An 18367-nucleotide genomic window follows, 5' to 3' on the forward strand; every position below is an offset into this window, starting at 1 on the left:
TCTGCATATAGTAATACAATTATATAGGTAAATTGGAGGCTTAATTTTCAGCAAGAAAAGACAAAAACATTTTGCTTTATTAACTTCTGCTCTCCCTTCTCTTTCTGAGCACACACAGTCTTTTCCTTCCCAGCTGCTCAGTGTGTGCTCACTATTAGCGAGTTTAAATCATGTAGCACAGTAGAGTTACAGACCCTGTACAGATCTGCTTTTATTTAAGTTGTCAGGACAATTTTAGGCATATTTCTAGAGACTTTATAGTAATCGTAATAAAGTTAAAACATATTGGACCTGCTTGGACAATCTCAACTCTGCTATGGAACATAAAAATTAGATACAGTTAAGATGGAGTTCATCTAGAAAGTGCAAAATCCTGTCTAGAAGCAATTTTTATAAAGGAATATGATGTGAAATTCCAGATGAATTGTGCCAAATAATCGATCCAGTGCAAATAGTTTTATTAAGCTACTTAGATTTATTTTATGTTTCAGAGAGTAATAAAGATAAGTCCACATCTGAGCTGCATTTTCTCTGTGGCATTGCAGTGGAGGTAGAGGGTGTATGGACTGCAATTCCCACACTTCCTAGATCTCTTACTTGCAGAAATTCAGACATTTCTAAGTTGTAGGCTAAAGGAGACTGAAGGTGTCATTCTTGCTTTCATTATTCAGAAACCTAAATCTGATAAAATTCTGTTCTGTTTGGCAAGGAAGGCTGAGCTATGGGTAAAATGAAACTGAGCAAAAAAAATCTCTGCATGTATATCTGGGGGAAAAAAAAAAGAAGGACTGCTATTACATGGAGAAGTTTTCGTATAGTTTATTGAGGTAGTTAAGTAATGATGGTCTTCTTTATGATTACTAATATTAGCTTTGAAAGCAAATGGCATACATTTCTTGAACCCTTTAACAGATTTATTCTCAGAGGTCTGTTCTCCCTGTAGTCAGGGAATCTAACTTCCATTACTTTCAAAGGGAGTTCTACTTGCCTGTGTAAAAGCACAACATTCACATTTCTTGTTAAGGAAAAGTTCAGAAGCTCGTAATAAATTTTTTTAATTAAATTTAAAGCTGTTTTCTTTTTATGTAAAAATTCATGTTGTTAAATAAATTAATTAGATTTAAAGGCTATCTAATATAATTAATATAATGTAATAGAATATACTATAATTAATTAGGTATTTTTAAAGTGTAGTTTTCTCCTCTGAACCACTGTAATTGTAATTATTTTCAGCATACTGAAAATAATTTAAACTAACTGTAAACTTTCAGTACAAAAAAACCCAGCTAGATCTGGACTTAAATTTAACTTCATAGTTGCAAACCCATTGTATTTCAACACTTGCTCTGTTTTAATTGTCTCTGATTAATTTTCAGCTAATCTTAGATTTAAGCCTTATAATGACGTTTGGGAAGGCAGCATACAGTAACATGATAGCCCTTACAAAAGGTTGTACCAAAGGGTGGGGAAGTTGCTGGTATAGAGTTCCTGCTTTCTTTGACCTCACCCCACATTTCCTTGCAGGTTTGGATGTTTTGAAAAATAGTTTGCTGAAATTTTCACTCAGTCATACCTGTTTAAACTGGCCTTTCCTGAAAGCAGTAAGGAGTTATGCAGAATATTATTTTACTCTATTTTGAATTTTCCTTTTGGATTAGTTCATTTAATTTTAATCTTTTTCCAAAGATATTTTCCCATAACAAATTAGAGGTGCTTTCCTCTTTTGCTTCCCATCTCCTCTTCCTTTTCATTTCCCTTCTCCCCTTAAAAAAAAAAAGAGAGAGAGAGGAAATCTTTCAAACTGTAAAATAAAGAGGGATGCATAGGTTTAGGTTAACACATTTCTGTTTGCAGAACTGAACAATTCTGAACTGTTAAAAAGCCCCTTTTTTTCCAACAAATATATTTAATATTATTTCCATTTGAAACATATTCTTTTCTTTCCTATTAGAAATAATGATGGCAAAATTTTATATGAACATACATTACAGTTTAAAACATGTATTTGTTTTGACAATTATATTTTATTACACATCCCTTTCTCCTATTACTCCTTCTTTTACTGGCAGTAAAATACTTTAGTGTTTACCAGTACAGGTTCAAAAAACCAAACCAAAACAAAAAAGCCTCAAACTCACATCAGGAATTAAAATAGCTTTCTACGAGAAAAAGGAAGATATTTATGATGTCACAGTAATTTATGATGTGACCAAGAAATAATGGGTCACAGTTTTAATACAGCTACCATGCCTTAAGACTTGAAAGGTCTGTAAATCATTAAATGATTCTACAAGTAGTCAAAACAGACAAGTAGAGCAGAGAGAGCCAAATGTTAACATATTTGACAGGTCTGTAACTTAATTGCTTTTATAATGCCAATCAAGTGGACTCCACTTTGATTTTTTGGCTAGGCTTCTGAGAACTGAATTACCTATAACGTGGAAAATATCAAATCCACAATTTTAATTTTTTTCACACTGCAGACTTGGTCAGTGCTTATAAACAAACCATATTCCTGTTTGTTTGTGTTTAGCCAGGTCATCAATGTACTATCATAGGACAATCGTCACAACTTGTATCCAGGTCTTGGAAATCTGTCTGAAGCAGTAGCAGGAATGTACTTCTGTTCAGACTAATTGCAGTTCTATTTATGAGCACTTTTACATGAGTGTTTGAAGGAGCTTGCTTTACATTTTATGTACGCTAGGACATTAACAAGACTCTGCGATTCTAGCAGTATTCGCTGTTTGAACTACCCAAAGTAAAACCTTAGCCAGACCAAGAGAAGGCTGTCTTCGGACGACAAGAAGGATTAGCTGGAGAAAACCGCAGTTCTGCCTGAGCAGCATGAAAGCTGTTTCTGTGCTAGCCTGGTCAGGGTAGTGAAAAGCAGATGACTGAGGGCTCAGGAAATCTCCTCATGATCTGAAGAAAAGGTATTTACTCTGTTAACTCCCATTGCTAAAGAGCATTATCAGAATCCTGTATAGATAGGACCACAGACAAGAGGACAGAAAATAGCATGAGGTGGCTTGTCTGGATTTTTGAAGTCTTGCTTTATCGAAGAAAAGGTAACATAGAACCACGCTTTTGAGAACCCAGTGTGCTTTGCCCTTGACATACAGCGCCACATAATTACAGTTGTCATCTTTGAAATGGATAAGAAAAACAGACACTTTGAACAGATGTCTGTTACTCAGTAGCTCTTCTGGTAACAGGCAAGTCCGTAGTGAAATGCAGCAGCTCAACATAATTCATCTGATGCTCTTGGGATCTTTTGCCATGCAAACACCAAGTCTTTCAGAGGTAGTTGGAAGCACTGCAGTGGCACTCCGTAAATCTGACTTCTAAGCCTTATTCTGTCATAGAGTTAGTACGTGATTTTGTGGTAAATCACTGAATGCTTCTGTGCCTTAGTTGCCCTTTATTATACAATGAGGATGGTAATTCTTCCATTCTTGCATCCCTTGAGTGCGTTTTTAATTTAGATTTTTTTTTTTTATGACAGGGAGCAATCTTTATTTTGTGTCTGTACAATGCTCAGCACTTTAGGAACCTTGACTTTAATTAGGATTAATGGATGCTAGCAAATGCACAGGGAAACAAGCTGCATCTGGCAGTTGGCAAGGAGTAAGGGCCTGGGACAGTGTACCATATTCAGTATGACTGAATGTGATAAAGAGCTGACTAAAATTTTTGGAACTTGCACCTGCTTATCTTTTTGTAAATTGAATGAGTAACCAAGATTTTGTAGACAATTTCTTGCAGAGGTTGATTTTGGATAATTATATAATATGTTGCTTATGTATTTTAATGGTTGCCATTACTTGCCATAATCGCTATCCCTGGGTGATGCTGTTGGGAAATATTAACAGTCTTAAGAGTAGTAGTAATACTTTCTTCATCCATGAAACCTTAAAAGGTAATATGTGACAAGTTACATGGGATGCAGAAGAAAGATCTAGGCTGACCCTAAATGTTAGCTGAGAACAGAAAAAAGGCTATGATTTGAAGTAGGTAATAAGGTTAATTAGAGGCACAAGAACAGTTGATGGTCACTAGCAATGAAAGGAAAAGACTCAGGTACTTTCTGCTGGTATGAAAAACACAGAATTTTCTTCCAGAATTGCAAGCTGTATTCTCTTCAGAACCTACACTGAAGTTTTCAAAAGCCATAGGAGAATTGGGTCTGATGTGCTCATTTCTTACCTAATCTCATAAGGGCACAAAATGCAGTTATATTAAAAAGAACAGGAATTTCTTGTCTTAATGTAATGAGGGGGGTGAAAATCTGTTTATTTTCCAGTAAAGTTTATTACAAGGTGATTTGAACACGTGAAGAAGTAGAAAACATTCTGACTTCTTAAACTGGAGTGTTGTTAAGTGGTTGTTATTAAACTGATTTTTTTCACTATAGAGTGGGTTTTATTTCCCCACAGACAAAAAAAAATACCTCAACTATTTGCACTTCTCCCTTTCGTTCAGTAAAGTAGGAAAGTAGAAGGAGGCATGCCATAGACAGTTCTGTGTTACTGTACAAGACTATACTGCCATCGAGAGGTGTTGGGTGATAGCATACCAAGTGCAGACTTGAAGAACTGCAAAAATGAAAGAAAAAAACAGCTTATTTTTAAAAGTTCATGTGTGTGGATGCATAGCTAGCTGTCCATGTGTTAAAGCACATCGAACATTTTATAGGCATGCAGATTTCTAGCTCCGTGTGTATGAGGAGTTCTTGGATGACAGAGGTATTTCCCTTTTATTTTCTTGCCATCAGTGCTTGTGATTAGGTCAAATGTTAAATTCTTTCAGAACAGTATGGGCCCTTTGTGGGCTCTTACAGATAGTTATCTGTGCAGTACCTCTAGGTATCTACTTCTCTAAGTAACTCAAAATTGCAAGTTTTATTTTAATCACATGATAATAACTGAAAAGTAATAGATTTGCTTTTACAGTCAGATCATTTGTTTCCTTAAAAAATGATTGGAAGAGGTGATAAGGAATTCAGAGTTGAGGGTATTCAAGCTTGTAACTTCAGTACAGAAATATTGGTGTTACTGGGAACTATATATATTAAACAGTTGATGAAGTTGATTTTTGTGACATTTAGTGGAGAAAACATCAAGCTTGAGCAACCTGAGCTTAAACTGTGTTTATTCTGGGGGGAAAAAAAAAAAAAGTGTTCAGATTTTGACCTTGGGAACATACTTCAAAATTTTAAAATGAGATACAATTCCAACTGCAAAGGTTAACAAACAAGAAGGCAATGTTCTTCAGCTTTTGGCCAAACAGAATGAATGAGCAGGGTGATATGATGTGCTGAGGATATTTTGTCTGTTTTTTCCATAACAGTTTATACCAGCACCTTGAAGAGACTGGAAAAAAATAGATTGATGAGATATCTTTCATTGCATTCACTATGCAAAAACTCAGAAGACAGAAACCATGCTATTGTGATTCCAGCTACTGATTTGGAGATCAGGATACGTGGAGACTCTTAAAAGTTGTGTCTGTCTGTGCTAGTGGGATGCACATGCTGGGCATACAATTAACCTCTTTACCTCAAGTCCCCTTCTTGTAAAACTAGAGTCATTGTACTTTCCTCACAGGAGTACTGCCAGGAAATACCATTAATATTTATGAGACACTTGCTTACTATGATGATGAATAACACTATAGGAGTTACCAGTACTAGACAAGAAATAATTTCATTAGAGAGTATAGTAGCCATCTCGGGTTTGCTTCCCCCCCAGTTTGAGAGTAAGGAGCTGCAGTTACCAGCATAGATGGTTAAATAACAGAGTGATAAAAGCTTCCCACCAGGTGACTGTACTTATGACCGCTAGAACTGCCTCTGCACGGGCTAATAAACTAGCCTTCCTCTCCATCACAAAACAGGCAGGTGGTAGAAACTCTCCTACTGAGACCCTCCGTCAGGTATTGTCTGGCTCATCGCTTTCAGTTATTCACCATTTGATTTTTGGAGTGTACCTTTGCTCAAATTCAGAGGATGACAAAGGTTATTCAGGGAGCTCTGGGTTAGTACCTTGACAGTTTTGTGGAAAGACTTCACTGGAAACTTCCAGTATCTTTCTACAGAACTGCTTTGTGGGCAGCAAAGCCTGCAGTCTTTTTAGTAATGCCTGGTGCATGCAGGTCTCAGCGTTTTAAAAATTTGAATACAGCAAGCTTGATTGTATGAATTGGGTAAATAATAGCATCCCCATTTTTAAAATAGCGAGCTGAAGCAAAAGAAGTCGTCTTGTGTGATTTACCCAGAGCCACAAGCCATCTAATGCTGCAAGTGTCAACACAGTCAGGTTGGACATGCAAACATAAACATTATACGTGCTAGCACCTGAAGTACTTCCTGTTTGAATTCAGAAATTATTTGCCTTTATTCTCCTTTGAAATCAGATATATGTTTCTGTTTCTTTAAATATGGCATTCACTTATAAACATTTTTATAGATTTTTAAATTGCTCGGTGTTTTGGTGCATTAATAATAATAATAAAATAAACTTAATTTTCTTGTCATCTTTTAAATCTTAAAATGGTTTTCCTGTAGTGAAAAATAAAGAAACACTTCCCGTGGAGTCATGGCACAATGAACTGCAAGAATATCATACTGAGGGAAAGTAGTTTATTTGTGCTAACACAGATCAATTGGTATGAGTTTTTAAGTAGTGTGTTTTAGAGGAGGGCTGTGGTGTAGCAAACTTGCAAATGAACATTATCACCTGCAATTGGGATTTTATCCTTTTAAGAAAATATATGTGATGGCATGTGGGAATGCTTAATATTTGTAATACATTGACCCAAATGTTTACTATATAGGAATCTGTAATTCACCATAAGGACCTTTCCAGGATTGTTTTTTATTTTATTTTGAGACTTTGCAAGATGAGTAGACAAGTGAAAGAAACATTTTTTTTCCTTTGAATGCTTACTTACTTAACAAGTTTCAGTTTAAGTGCAAAACTGAAGTCAGCATATTTGCCAAATAATTTATCAGTCTAATTTCTGATGGCAACAAGAATAGCAGTTTTATATGTACCAGGATTCTGGTTTGGTAAAAGCAGTTAAATTATGCCAATTTGAAAGTCAAAACCAGTTGAGTTACATAAGAGCATGCTTTTTCTGGTCAAAATAGGAAACATTTGGGATATTTTGGGGGTTATGTAAAGACTTTAATTTGTAACCACACTGTGTATGCTCAGTCTAAGTGGTAGACAAGAATAGTTGTTCGTGCGATTTGCCATTTCTTCAGTGCATTATTTAAACCATATTACTGTGCATATTTTTGATTTTCAATGATAGTTAATCTGAGCTATGATTAATTCTTTTAACATTTGGATAATTTAAAAAAGATGTGCATGTAGTGTTTACATACTAGACATGGCTAGATGCAAGTGCTTTTAAACGCAGCTTATTTCATTTTAGTCATTACCTTCTAGAAAAAAATAGTTGTTTTGTTGTGGGGAGGATGAGGGTCAGCCTTTGCATAGTTTGTGTGATTTCAGAACCTATAGAAGGGCATAGCTGTCAGACCACATGATTAAGAAATTGACAGAAGTTAGAATTACACTCTGTTGTATTTGGGCCAGATGGAGTTTGAATGAGTATTTTTGAATACTCTTAGATAACCTTCATGTTATATTTTTTTTCTTGTTTCAGATTTTTAGCTTGGGATCTGTCAGAGTAGCAGAAAGGTTATGCCCTACATTACATATTGTGAATGAGATGAACTTTACAAGAACTAGTGGGGAGTCTGAAATGCTTGCCACCATTGTGTTTTAAATCTAACTTTCAAAATCAGTTGAGTGATGTCTTCCCAACAAATGGATATGTTAAAAACATTTAGCGTTTTTTGACTAATAGAGTCCTTCAGTCTGTAGACCTTTTCTTTGTTACCTGGTGCACAAATAATGATGTGGAGCTCAGACTCTTGAATCAAACAGCATTTAATGGACCTGAAACTGGTAGTTCAGTGGGGTTTTAAGAAAAGCACAATATATCTGCAGTTCTGGTCTTTGGAATCCGTGTATTTTTTGTTTTATGAACTCATGCCAAAATTGAATAAACTTCTGTCAGACTTTTACTCTTCAGTAGTATGTTTTCACTTTCTAAGTACTGGCATGCACATCTCAGTTTCTTTACTTAGTTACTGATTCTTCCTTTCACTTCATTAGTTGCTTTACAGTGTTCTTGGCTTGTCAGTATTGCATAAACTGGTGTTGGTGAATGTATTCTTGCAGCAAGAATTGAGCTAGTGTCTGTCTGATGTCCTGCAGTGTTCTGCAGGGGCTGACCTGCTGCTTCTCCATTTTCCCTGACCACTCATCTCAGATGGGGGGGTGTAGAGTTGTGTGTGGGGGTGTTGGTGTAGGTTTCTTACCTTGTGAGCTGCAGTTTATTAACGAATACTAAAACTCTTTTCTGCTAATTGCTTAACGGACTTCTACAGGATTGAAAATGCCTTCTTTTGAATATAACAGGATGTACACTGCAAATAATGTAATGGGTTAATGTACTGCCTTCCACTTTTAATTTCAGGCTGGAGGTTCTCAAGTGATCTTTACCAATCCACTGGAAATTGTCAAGATTCGATTACAGGTGGCTGGAGAAATTACTACTGGTCCACGAGTTAGTGCCCTCACCGTATTACGGGACTTGGGCTTCTTTGGTCTCTACAAGGTATGGTGTTTTTTTTAATATATACATGCATTAAAAGCCAATTATGAATATTTCAAATCAAAACATAATTTCATTGTTCTCAGAAACCTTCACAGGTGTACGTAATTGTACTTTAAAAAAGATTCTTCCTTATTATGTGATAGCATATCTCCATTTTTCATTTCTAACTAAGGGAAGAAATTGTCTCATGTTTTTGAGCATGTGGTTATTGTGAATCTTACTAAGATTTCTTTTCTCACTTCGGCAGGTACAAGTATTGTTCATGGAGGATTAGTCTGTTATTCCTGATGTTCTTCTGGGTGTAAAAATAAACTTATTTTCATCTGCTTCACAATGTAGAGCTTACAGTTTTGGAGCTGTGCTTTTGCTCTTCTGTGTTTTATTCAGCAACTTTCCCAGATGTCATTGTTAATTTGGAGATGGAAATTATTTGCAGCACAATAGTAGTGAAGAAATACAGGCAGTGGGAGCCCAGCATAAAAATAAACTCTTAAAGCAAGCTTCCCCTTGCTACTTTAGAAGAACATGGCCACAAATAATATCAGGAAAAGCTGTTTTTGTTAGTGTATACTACAAACTCTGCAATTCTACTTTCTGCATTACTGTCCTCACATAGATATGTAAATATGTAGAAATAAAGTTAGGTTTAATGTTAGACTGCAGCAAGATTAGAAACAACTTCTGTTGAATCTAATAGGATGTATGCTGCAAATAATTTAAAGGATTAACATTTCGCCTTCTACTTTTTGGTGAAGGAGTCTAGATACGGGGGAGTATGAAAGGTTTTGGAATACTTTGAGATAGCCATTGTACACAGTATTGAGAAAAAACCAGTAATGAGTGCCATATACTGCAGAGCACCACATGGTGTTTCTTCAGATTCTGCAGCCTACTTCTCTGGAGGAAGCTTTTCACACTGCCCATTTGTCCCAGTATTTCCAGTGCAGCAGGCAGTATTTCTCTGTTTCTTATTTACAGCAGTACAACTGTAAATTGAAGATGCTTCAGAAACCACCAAATGAGCCCCATAAGATGGAATATTTAAATTCCATCTCCATTTTTAGGCATCCAGTCCTTTTAAATTGTTCTGTTAACATTACAAAGAGGAAGCTTGCCCCTGAGTAGATGTATGTATGTTTTGGCCTGGAGAGAAGTTGCAGGTCTGAATAGGATTTAATGGGGAGTTGTTTTTCCCTTTAAATTGACTTGCTAATTTTTTAGGTGTTTTACTGAAGCTGATGCTATTGTGTAAACTCCTAGTAAATGGCATTATGGTGTTGATCAGGTCAACATTTACAGCTGAAAACATGTATATGGTAAACAGTCTGCATCCCTGAGGCTGTGCAGAAATGGAGGGCAGCTACTGACTTTTACTTGGAGTAGTAAAAATAAGAAAAAGAGACGAACTAGTTTACTAAAGTTAGCATTTCTTAGATTTTCTTTTCCTGAATACCTGTTCTTGGTGGCTGAGTAGAATTTGCTACATTTTTCCATTTTTAAATGTAATTAATGTATTGGGTCGTATTATTAATTCTGTTTTCTAGAGTAGATACTTGGTTAATACTTGTAAGGAATACACCTGAACAGGAGCTGGTTATAGCACTATGTTGCATTGAAACAGGCAGTTATTTAGCTATGCAGTTTTGCTGGTTCATTAAGTCCATTTACCTCCACAAAAAAAAGCCACGGAAGGGTTTTGCTTTGCTTTAACTCTTCTGTTGTCTCTGTTTCTGTCTCTCTCCACCCCACTCCTTGTGTTCATGTCCTTTTTTATGTCCAATTTGGATTCATCGCCTACAAAAACTTGACTGATTTGACAAAACTAGAGAACTTAACCTGACAATCACATTCATCCACCCAGCAGAGCACAAGCCATATCGGAACGCTTGTGTCCAGGTGCACCCTTCGTCACGGCTAGCTCTGTCACTGGGCAGGTTGGTGCTGTTGTCCACCAAATGCTTTGGCACTGTAGCAAAGAAAAAAGGCAATCCTATCTGCCCCCTCTCCAGTATGCCAGCAAGAGTGTTGGTGCTGCCATATAAAGATCTGGAACAGGAAATTCATTAAAACTAAAGCCTCCTCATCCTTACAGCCTTGTTTACTCTGAACTCAGACCAGCTCACTCTGTAGCTGCTCAGAATGGTTGTACCCAGGCGAAGGGACGAATGGCTTCATGGCACGGGGAGTCCATCAGTCTGTATCAGAGGAGTTTTAATCTGCCTTGAGGTGCTTGTGGAACAGCAGTGCTAGAGACAAAAGCAGTCCTCTCCTGAATGCTTATGCTGAAACTGGCAGCGCTGGTGAGGCCAGGTAGGGATTAATAACTCATTGTATCAAAGTCACCAGCCCCAGTAAATGCTACCCAGAGATGTCAGTGGTCTACAATGAATTTCAGGGGAGACTAGATTATGTAGGTGCTACATTCCCTGGTTGTGCTTCTAGTATATTAATTTTGTGAGTATAATGACCAAGTGAACATCAAATAATAATAAATGTTCTACTAATAAGAACTGAAATATCTTGGTATATTTGGATTGCCTGTACTCTTAACAAGTCAAATTAGCTTTAAAACGATAAAACAGGAATGAGGATTTTGTGTCTATCTCAGTATTTTTCATGCTGTTGAAGAGCTGTTCATTTTCATCTTCTTTGTTTTAGCTTTGTCTTTTGTGTCTCAAGACACAAGGCTTGTATCTCAAGCCCTGGATGTAGTTATTGTAGTAGATCTAAGTAAGACTCCATGCATACTGCTGCAGAAGAATAAGAATAGATACTTCCTTTAGAAAACAGTTTTATTTGTGAATATTTGTGAGTTTCTTTATAGACTTAATGGGCCTTCTTGTAAGTATTCCAGCTGTTTAAACACTGGTCTAGCTTAGCCATTATTTAGGACCAACAGATTAACTTTCTTTTGCAAGTGTTGAAAGCAAAATTCTAGACTTTTCATTTCAGGAATTTTCATTTTAAATAAATGGATGTGTATTTTTTTCCTAGTTTTCTTTTAAAAAATTGTTTAACAATCCAAAATTTAAATGTAATATTTCATAGTTGATAACAACCTTTTTTGTTTCTTTTTTTTGTTTGTTTGGTATGGCCTGAATTTATTTTCTGGGTTTTTTTTTATTTATTTATTTCCTTTTGTGGCTAAAAGAAAGCAAATCCAATTAAAATTAACTACTCCATCTATTTTGGCTCAAGACCATAATATTCCTTCTTTTCCACTTGACTTGATAGAAATTCTTGTAAAACTGCTATAAAAAGGGTTGACTGCAGTTTTCTGTAGCAGTTTCCACCACTGACCACCCAAATAATTCACTTCTGATGCTTGGATTAATGGATATCAAGTGCCTGTAGTGCTGTGTCCCTGAAAAGGGTGAAGATAGCCACTGTCTAGATGAGGCCAAGTAGCGTGGGCTAGTACAAGAAGCTGTGCAGAGGGACAGGATCCTCTGTTGCTTACAGAATTTCCTTAAAGGTCTTGCTTTGAGATGAGAAGAAAAGGGATTCCCTCAACCTAAGTGTTGGCTGTTGAAATCCACAGAGAGCAAAGATCAGTGATTTGTCTGTACTGCCAACAGTGGAAAAAATAGGCTTGTTATAGAGATAGAATAAACAGAGGGATATCACATATTTAACAGGAAGGTGGAGCCCAGAAGATGTGATGTTGACTTGAAACTAATATTACCATAATGATAATTTTTCAAAATAGGAGCACAGATATTTTTAAGCAGTTGGTTTTTTTGTGATGAATGAGAACATTACCAGTCAGTCTGCAAGCTCATAGTAGAGCTGAAGTGTTTCCATTGCTCTTCGATGTGAGTTTACTTCTGTGTTGATAAGTTACAAACCTTAAATCAGGACTGGTCATCCAGTCTGCTGCACAATGGCTTTTCTGTTTCTCTTGCTCCATGTTCTCTACCATGTTGCAAGGACTGCAGTGAAAATTCTCTTTTCCCAGCAGAAACAAATCATCTTGAAAGCTGTCCTTGCCACCATAGATCAATCTGGCATCTGCTTAGTTCCTATGAATCTTCTGTGCTGAAATTTGAGTGAAAACCTCTAAGAGTCCTATATAGATAGTGAGCAAGGAAGAATGTACTTTCATTAATTATAACTGCAGCCAGAAGATGTGAATTACATATGTCGCTCTTAGTTTCGTGAGGCAAATTCCTCCATGTCTTAACAAGATCTGCTGCTTGTTGTTTCAGTTCTTATATTTTGTATTAATTTCTGCCTATGAAGCACTTCCTGTGGATTTTAAAATAAAATGCCCATGCACCCCTGATACAGGTAATTTCAGTGTTCCTGTTTTGCATTAACAGAGAAAACCAAGGCACAGACAAATAAATCTTACATCTCATGTCAACAAATTAACAAAGGAAATGCTATGTAAATCCTTCTTGCATCCAGCTGAGTGAATCTTGTATTGATTATGATGATAATTATTCCAGCATTCTAGTCCAAATGAATAGCTTTTTGAGGATCACCAAGAAGCTGTGTTGTGTAGGTTTGATGCCTCTCTATATTAGTGAGATCAGTATTCTTTTGGGTCATTCATTGACATGTTAACATGGTGCTCTACTGTGCTAGTGACACAAAACAATTCACAGTACTATTCTGATGAGCTCTCTATTCTGTCCTCCACTCTACTTGCAGACTTGATGTTAGAATCGGAATAATTTGTGTTGAAAGCCAGTCTGGAGGTCATCTGGGCAACTCAACCCCGTATTTGACCATCTTCATGGTTTAAAACAAACTAACAAAACCAAAAAAACCTCACCCTTTTTCTAATGCCTGATGGGAACTGGCCATGTTCCAGCTTCTGTGCATTGCCTCCAATCCTTCCACTGTGCACCTCCAAGAACAGTAGTTGAAGAGAGCAATAAGGTCTCCCCCTAGCCTGATTTTCTTGGAGTTGAGCACACCGAGTTCCCTCGGCCTCTCCTCATATACCATGGGCTACCCGGCTGATTTGATGGCCCTGCACTGGACTTACTCCAGCATGGTAACGTCTTTCTTGTACTAGAGAGACTTTCTTGTACTGGACACAGGACTCCAGATCTGGTCTCACCAGTACTGAATGGAGGGGAATAATCACATCCCTTGCCACTTACAGCCCAGAGTGCGGCTGTCTGTCTTCACTGCGAAGAGGCATTGCTGACCCATACTCAACTTGGTCATTACTACCCTCCAGACTTTTTCTCCAAAGCTGGTTTCTGGCCACACAGCGTTAGCCCATACTGCTGCATAGGGCTATTCCAATCCAGATGCAGGACTTTGCATTTGCTGATTTGAACTTCATAATGTTCTTGCCAGCCTGTTTCTCCATCCTGTGAAGGTCTACCTGAATAGCAGCTTTGCCCTATAGCACACTAGCTACTCCCCCAATTCAGTATCATCCACTATTCTGCTGAGAGTGCAGCTCATGTTCCACCGATTTAGCTATGGAGATACTATGGCAGACCATCTCAAAAGCCTTGCTCATAGTCGGGGTGTACAACATCCATTGCTTACCCTCATCCACAAGTCTGTCAAACAGGTTGGTCAGCCATGATTTGGTAAATCCACATTGGTTGTTCCTAATCTCTCTCTTACCCTTCATATGTTTGGAAATGGCTTCCAGGAACATTTGCGTCATAAATCTCCCAGGGACAGAGGTGTGCCCAAACATCTTGTAGTTTCCCAGAGCTTCCTTCTTGCTCTTCAAGATGGGTGTGATGTTTGTCTTTTTCTAGTCATCAGAACCCCCTTGACTGACTTGACCTTTTGAAGGTAATAACAGCCTCACATCAGCCAGCTATCTTGGCACCATTGGAGGTATCTCTTCTGGTCTCATGGATTGCGTATGTGCAGATGGCTTAAGTGCTCTGTCTGTATGTAGTGCTGTGCTCCTGCAGACTTTTCTGGTAAGCTCGTGGAGCTGAGAGGTCTGAGGGCAGATTTTACTAGTAAAGGTCTGAGGGCAGATTTTACTAGTAAAAAACAAGGCAAAGGTAATTTCTCTGCCTTTTCTATGTACTTTGTCACTAGGCTTCCTGCCCCCATTGAGCAACAGCCTCACAATTTATTTAGTTGTCCTTTTGCTGCTGATGTGCTTACAAAAGCCCTTTTTGCACACACCCCCCCCCCCCCCCCCCCCATCCCTTACTAGATTCAACTCCAGCTGACCCTTGGCTTTTCTGACTCAATTGCTGCATGTCCAAGCAGTGGTTCTGTATTTCTCCTGGGTAGCCCATAGCCACCTCTGCTTCCTTTTTGCTTTCTGCATTTGAGCTCAATCACAAGTTCCCTGTTGATCCATGCTTGCCTTCTGACATGGTTGCTCATCCTTCTGCACAGTGGAATGGACCATCCTACTGCTTTGAGGAGACTCTCCTTGAAGATCAGTATTATCTTGGTGTACATTTGTAACTCTGAAAGTTTTTATTTGGGGGAAAATTGGTATCACAGTGCATAGAGGGAGGTCCAGGTCAGATCATTTAGGTCTCCTCTCCTTCTCTTCTTTCCCCGCTGAAGAGCTAAAGACCAGTAAGTCTGGAAAAACCTTTTTCAGTTTATCATAGTAAGTACAATAGTTTAAAGTCAAAGCTTCCTCCCAGACTCACTGCACCTTCACTGGGTGTTCAGATACTAGCAATTCTGTAATGATATGCAGCTTAGAAATAAAAATGCATGTTAATTCCAGCAATAAAAAGATTTGACACACATACAGCTCGTTAGGCTAACTGCTGGGTTGAACCCCCGTAGTTCTTTAAAGCTAGAAAGCAAATATTTTTTTCTGCCTTTGTCTAAAATTCTGAACTTCTTGTGTAAATAAGTATTTTAAAACATTATACTTCTCAAAACCCAGCTGCTCCTTTGGGGAGGCACATAAGAGCACTTTTGCAGAAGGAATTTGTTTCCTCTGTTTGTCTTCTTTGTGCCAGTAATTGTTGCTGTGAAAGCACCAGGGCATGGAAGCTTAGGACTAGTAAATTCTTCTTTAGCTACAGATGTTCTGTAGATGACAGCTATTCTTAAAAATATAGAGACAACATATCCCAGTCAGGGAAAATATCATTTAGCCTAACGCAAAATGTCATTTGTGTTGGCAGAAATGGGCAAGGATACATTTCTGGTTTTCAGTATTTTTAATAGATTTTATTTAATTTCTGGTCACGGTTGAATATTGAAGTAATCGTACAAGATTAGCTAATATATTTTCTGTCTTCAGCCTGTCTTACACAGTAATATGGATAAAGTCTCGTTAAAGTCAGTTGAATGTATATTCTATTGGTTTTGAAACACATCTTTAAAGTGCTCATGTAAATACACATTGTAAGTGCACCTACTTATTTTGTACATCACAGTAACTCATATCCATATAATATCTGCCATAAAATGTTTAATTACTCTTTTTATAAATAATCATTCTGAATAGTGCTTTACAGCTTAACAGACAGTGCCACTCCGTAATTTTGCACAACAAAGTTATTCTGTGATCCCAAGAAGACAGTAAATAATATGGTAGTAAATGATTCTCCGAGGAAAGGATACGTTGGTTGTGGTAATGTTTATGATTACAGTTACTAGAAGGTATTTAGCTCAGATTTGTGCTTTGGCTGATAGCGCCAACACAGTTTGCATTTCCAAAACTAGTCAGAAAAGGTTCCAAAAGTATCTTAATTTTTTTTTTTTTTTTTGACAACTTCATAAGCAGGCTCCTGGTGTGTTGACCTAGAAAGTGTAATCTCAGGTGACAGGATGTGTACCAAGCTCCCAGCTGGTCGCTTTGATAACAGCTGAGTTATTTCACCTCTTGAAGTTGTGGGTTTACAGCAGGACGATAAACATACAAAACAGAGTAGTAAAAGTTTTGAGTTACATTAATTTGCCTCCACCGTGCCTATTTGTGACTGTGTTCTCATATGTGAGAACCTGCTCTTCAGAGATTTATTTGAAAATAACAAAAAAATAGCCCTTCCAACTAAGAAGTGCTACAATTTTTGTCTGCAAACTGAATTGCTGGCACAGCATTTAAATCAGCGTTTTATTCCTCTAACTTGATGTACTAAATCAGTTTCATATTTTGGTTGGTATAAATACATGTGAATAAAAACCTATAGCAGCTTTTAAGGCGATGTCATTTTACAGTAGAAAAAATTACAGCCCTTGAAAGCAAATGCCAGTAATATTTGACTGACTGTTACAAAACCTGTTCGGTGCTGTTAGGGCTCCGATTCCAAAGGGTTAAGTCTGTAGTAAAGCCCAAGAAGAATGCAAAATGATCAAGAAATGACATGCTGCCTATTGTTTGTAGCTATAGGATCAAAATAACAATTATACATGCCAAATAAATTCTAAACCTGTAAAGGAGAAAAAGAGGGGGTGGCTGTAAGTACAGGTGCCAGAAGCATTAAATAACCCTCTCAGACAAGGTGCACCACTGTTGTCTTGAATGCTGCTAGGTCCCCCCAGTCTGGCATTTTTCCCCCTGCACTAGACAATGTGCATTCACTGCAGGAGACTAGGTTAAGCCTGCGTCTCCCAGACCTGCCGGCTCCTTCTGCCCAACCCGACACAGAGGTGCCTTTGTCAGTATAATTACCCTCTCCTTGTAGTAGAAATAGTTTGTTTAGAGCCTTATTTGCAGGTAGAGCTGCTATAAGCAGGAATTAGCATGCTAAAGAACCTGCCCCAGCACTGATTTGGGCTTATTTATCCGAATCTTTGACAATCGGGTTTTTTTTTCCTCCGCTGGTTTATTCAGTGAGATACTATCCGAGATTAAGAGCTTTAAGGTTATTAAAGAGATTGAAGATGGGAGCCAACTGGCTGTTGTGTGAGGGAGGCGCATGTCATGGTGTGCAGGATCTCCTAACAATTTCATGCCTGGCAGGTCTGCACCTTGGCTGCCAGAATAAACTTGGGCGGATGATCCTTACAGCTTTCTGGGGATTGATTAAAACTCCTTTTGGCTTTCAGCACGTTGTCCACATCAAAAAGGTGCAAGAAGTAAAATAAATGTTTCTTTTGCTTTTCAAGATACTGTGGCCAATCTCCCTAAGCCTTCCTAATTGGCCTAGGCTGGTTGCGGATGATTAACTTGAAGTTAAATGAGGCCTGCTTTTAAACATGCTTTCCCAGACTTTAAACGGAACGATGGGGGGAAACTTTAGACTGTTGCGATGCTGGACCGGAGCCAAGCTGGGTTATTATTAAAGTGGATCCAAGTTTTGATCCAGGTTTTGTTTACACTGAGCTAAGTTGATGGACATCCCTCCCTCTCTGCGTACCTACGTATATTATTAGTGATATTAACAATATGCCGTTTCTGCCCTGTGAAAAGGAGCCTTTTAATGAAGGGGGGGGGGAATATTAGCAGCTTGGGTTGAGTTAAGAGTTGCTTGCATTTGGAGTTTATTGATTTCCGTAAGTTATTTTAACTATGTTGAGATATTTCAGTATGAAAAAAACGTGGAGGAAAAAATGCGTGCAGTGTTTAATGACAACATTGCAAAGAAAATAAAAGTAATGTGCCCTGAGGGCAAAGGCAGTGAAGAGATTTGCTCTGAGGAAAAGCATGCTCTAAAAATAAATCTTTGAAGAAACCATGTTGGTCTGTGAATGTTTTGTTAGTGACTTTCATAATTTTTCTGTGGGGTAAATACAGTGCAGATATTTGATCATT

At 37.8% G+C, this 18367-nt stretch overlaps 1 protein-coding gene across 3 annotated transcripts in view; it reads left to right on the plus strand.

The window, feature by feature from the left end:
* Window positions 1–18367, plus strand: part of SLC25A13 (solute carrier family 25 member 13) — a 102486-nt gene that overhangs the window by 75783 nt on the left and 8336 nt on the right. For all 3 annotated transcript variants that reach the window (XM_074863986.1, XM_074863997.1, XM_074863974.1), the window contains one exon: window positions 8557–8697. In XM_074863986.1, the coding sequence (XP_074720087.1) occupies window positions 8557–8697 (141 nt within the window). The remainder of the gene's footprint in view (window positions 1–8556; window positions 8698–18367) is intronic.

This window comes from Strix uralensis, chromosome 1, assembly GCF_047716275.1.
Source record: "Strix uralensis isolate ZFMK-TIS-50842 chromosome 1, bStrUra1, whole genome shotgun sequence".
Lineage (NCBI taxonomy): Eukaryota > Metazoa > Chordata > Aves > Strigiformes > Strigidae > Strix > Strix uralensis.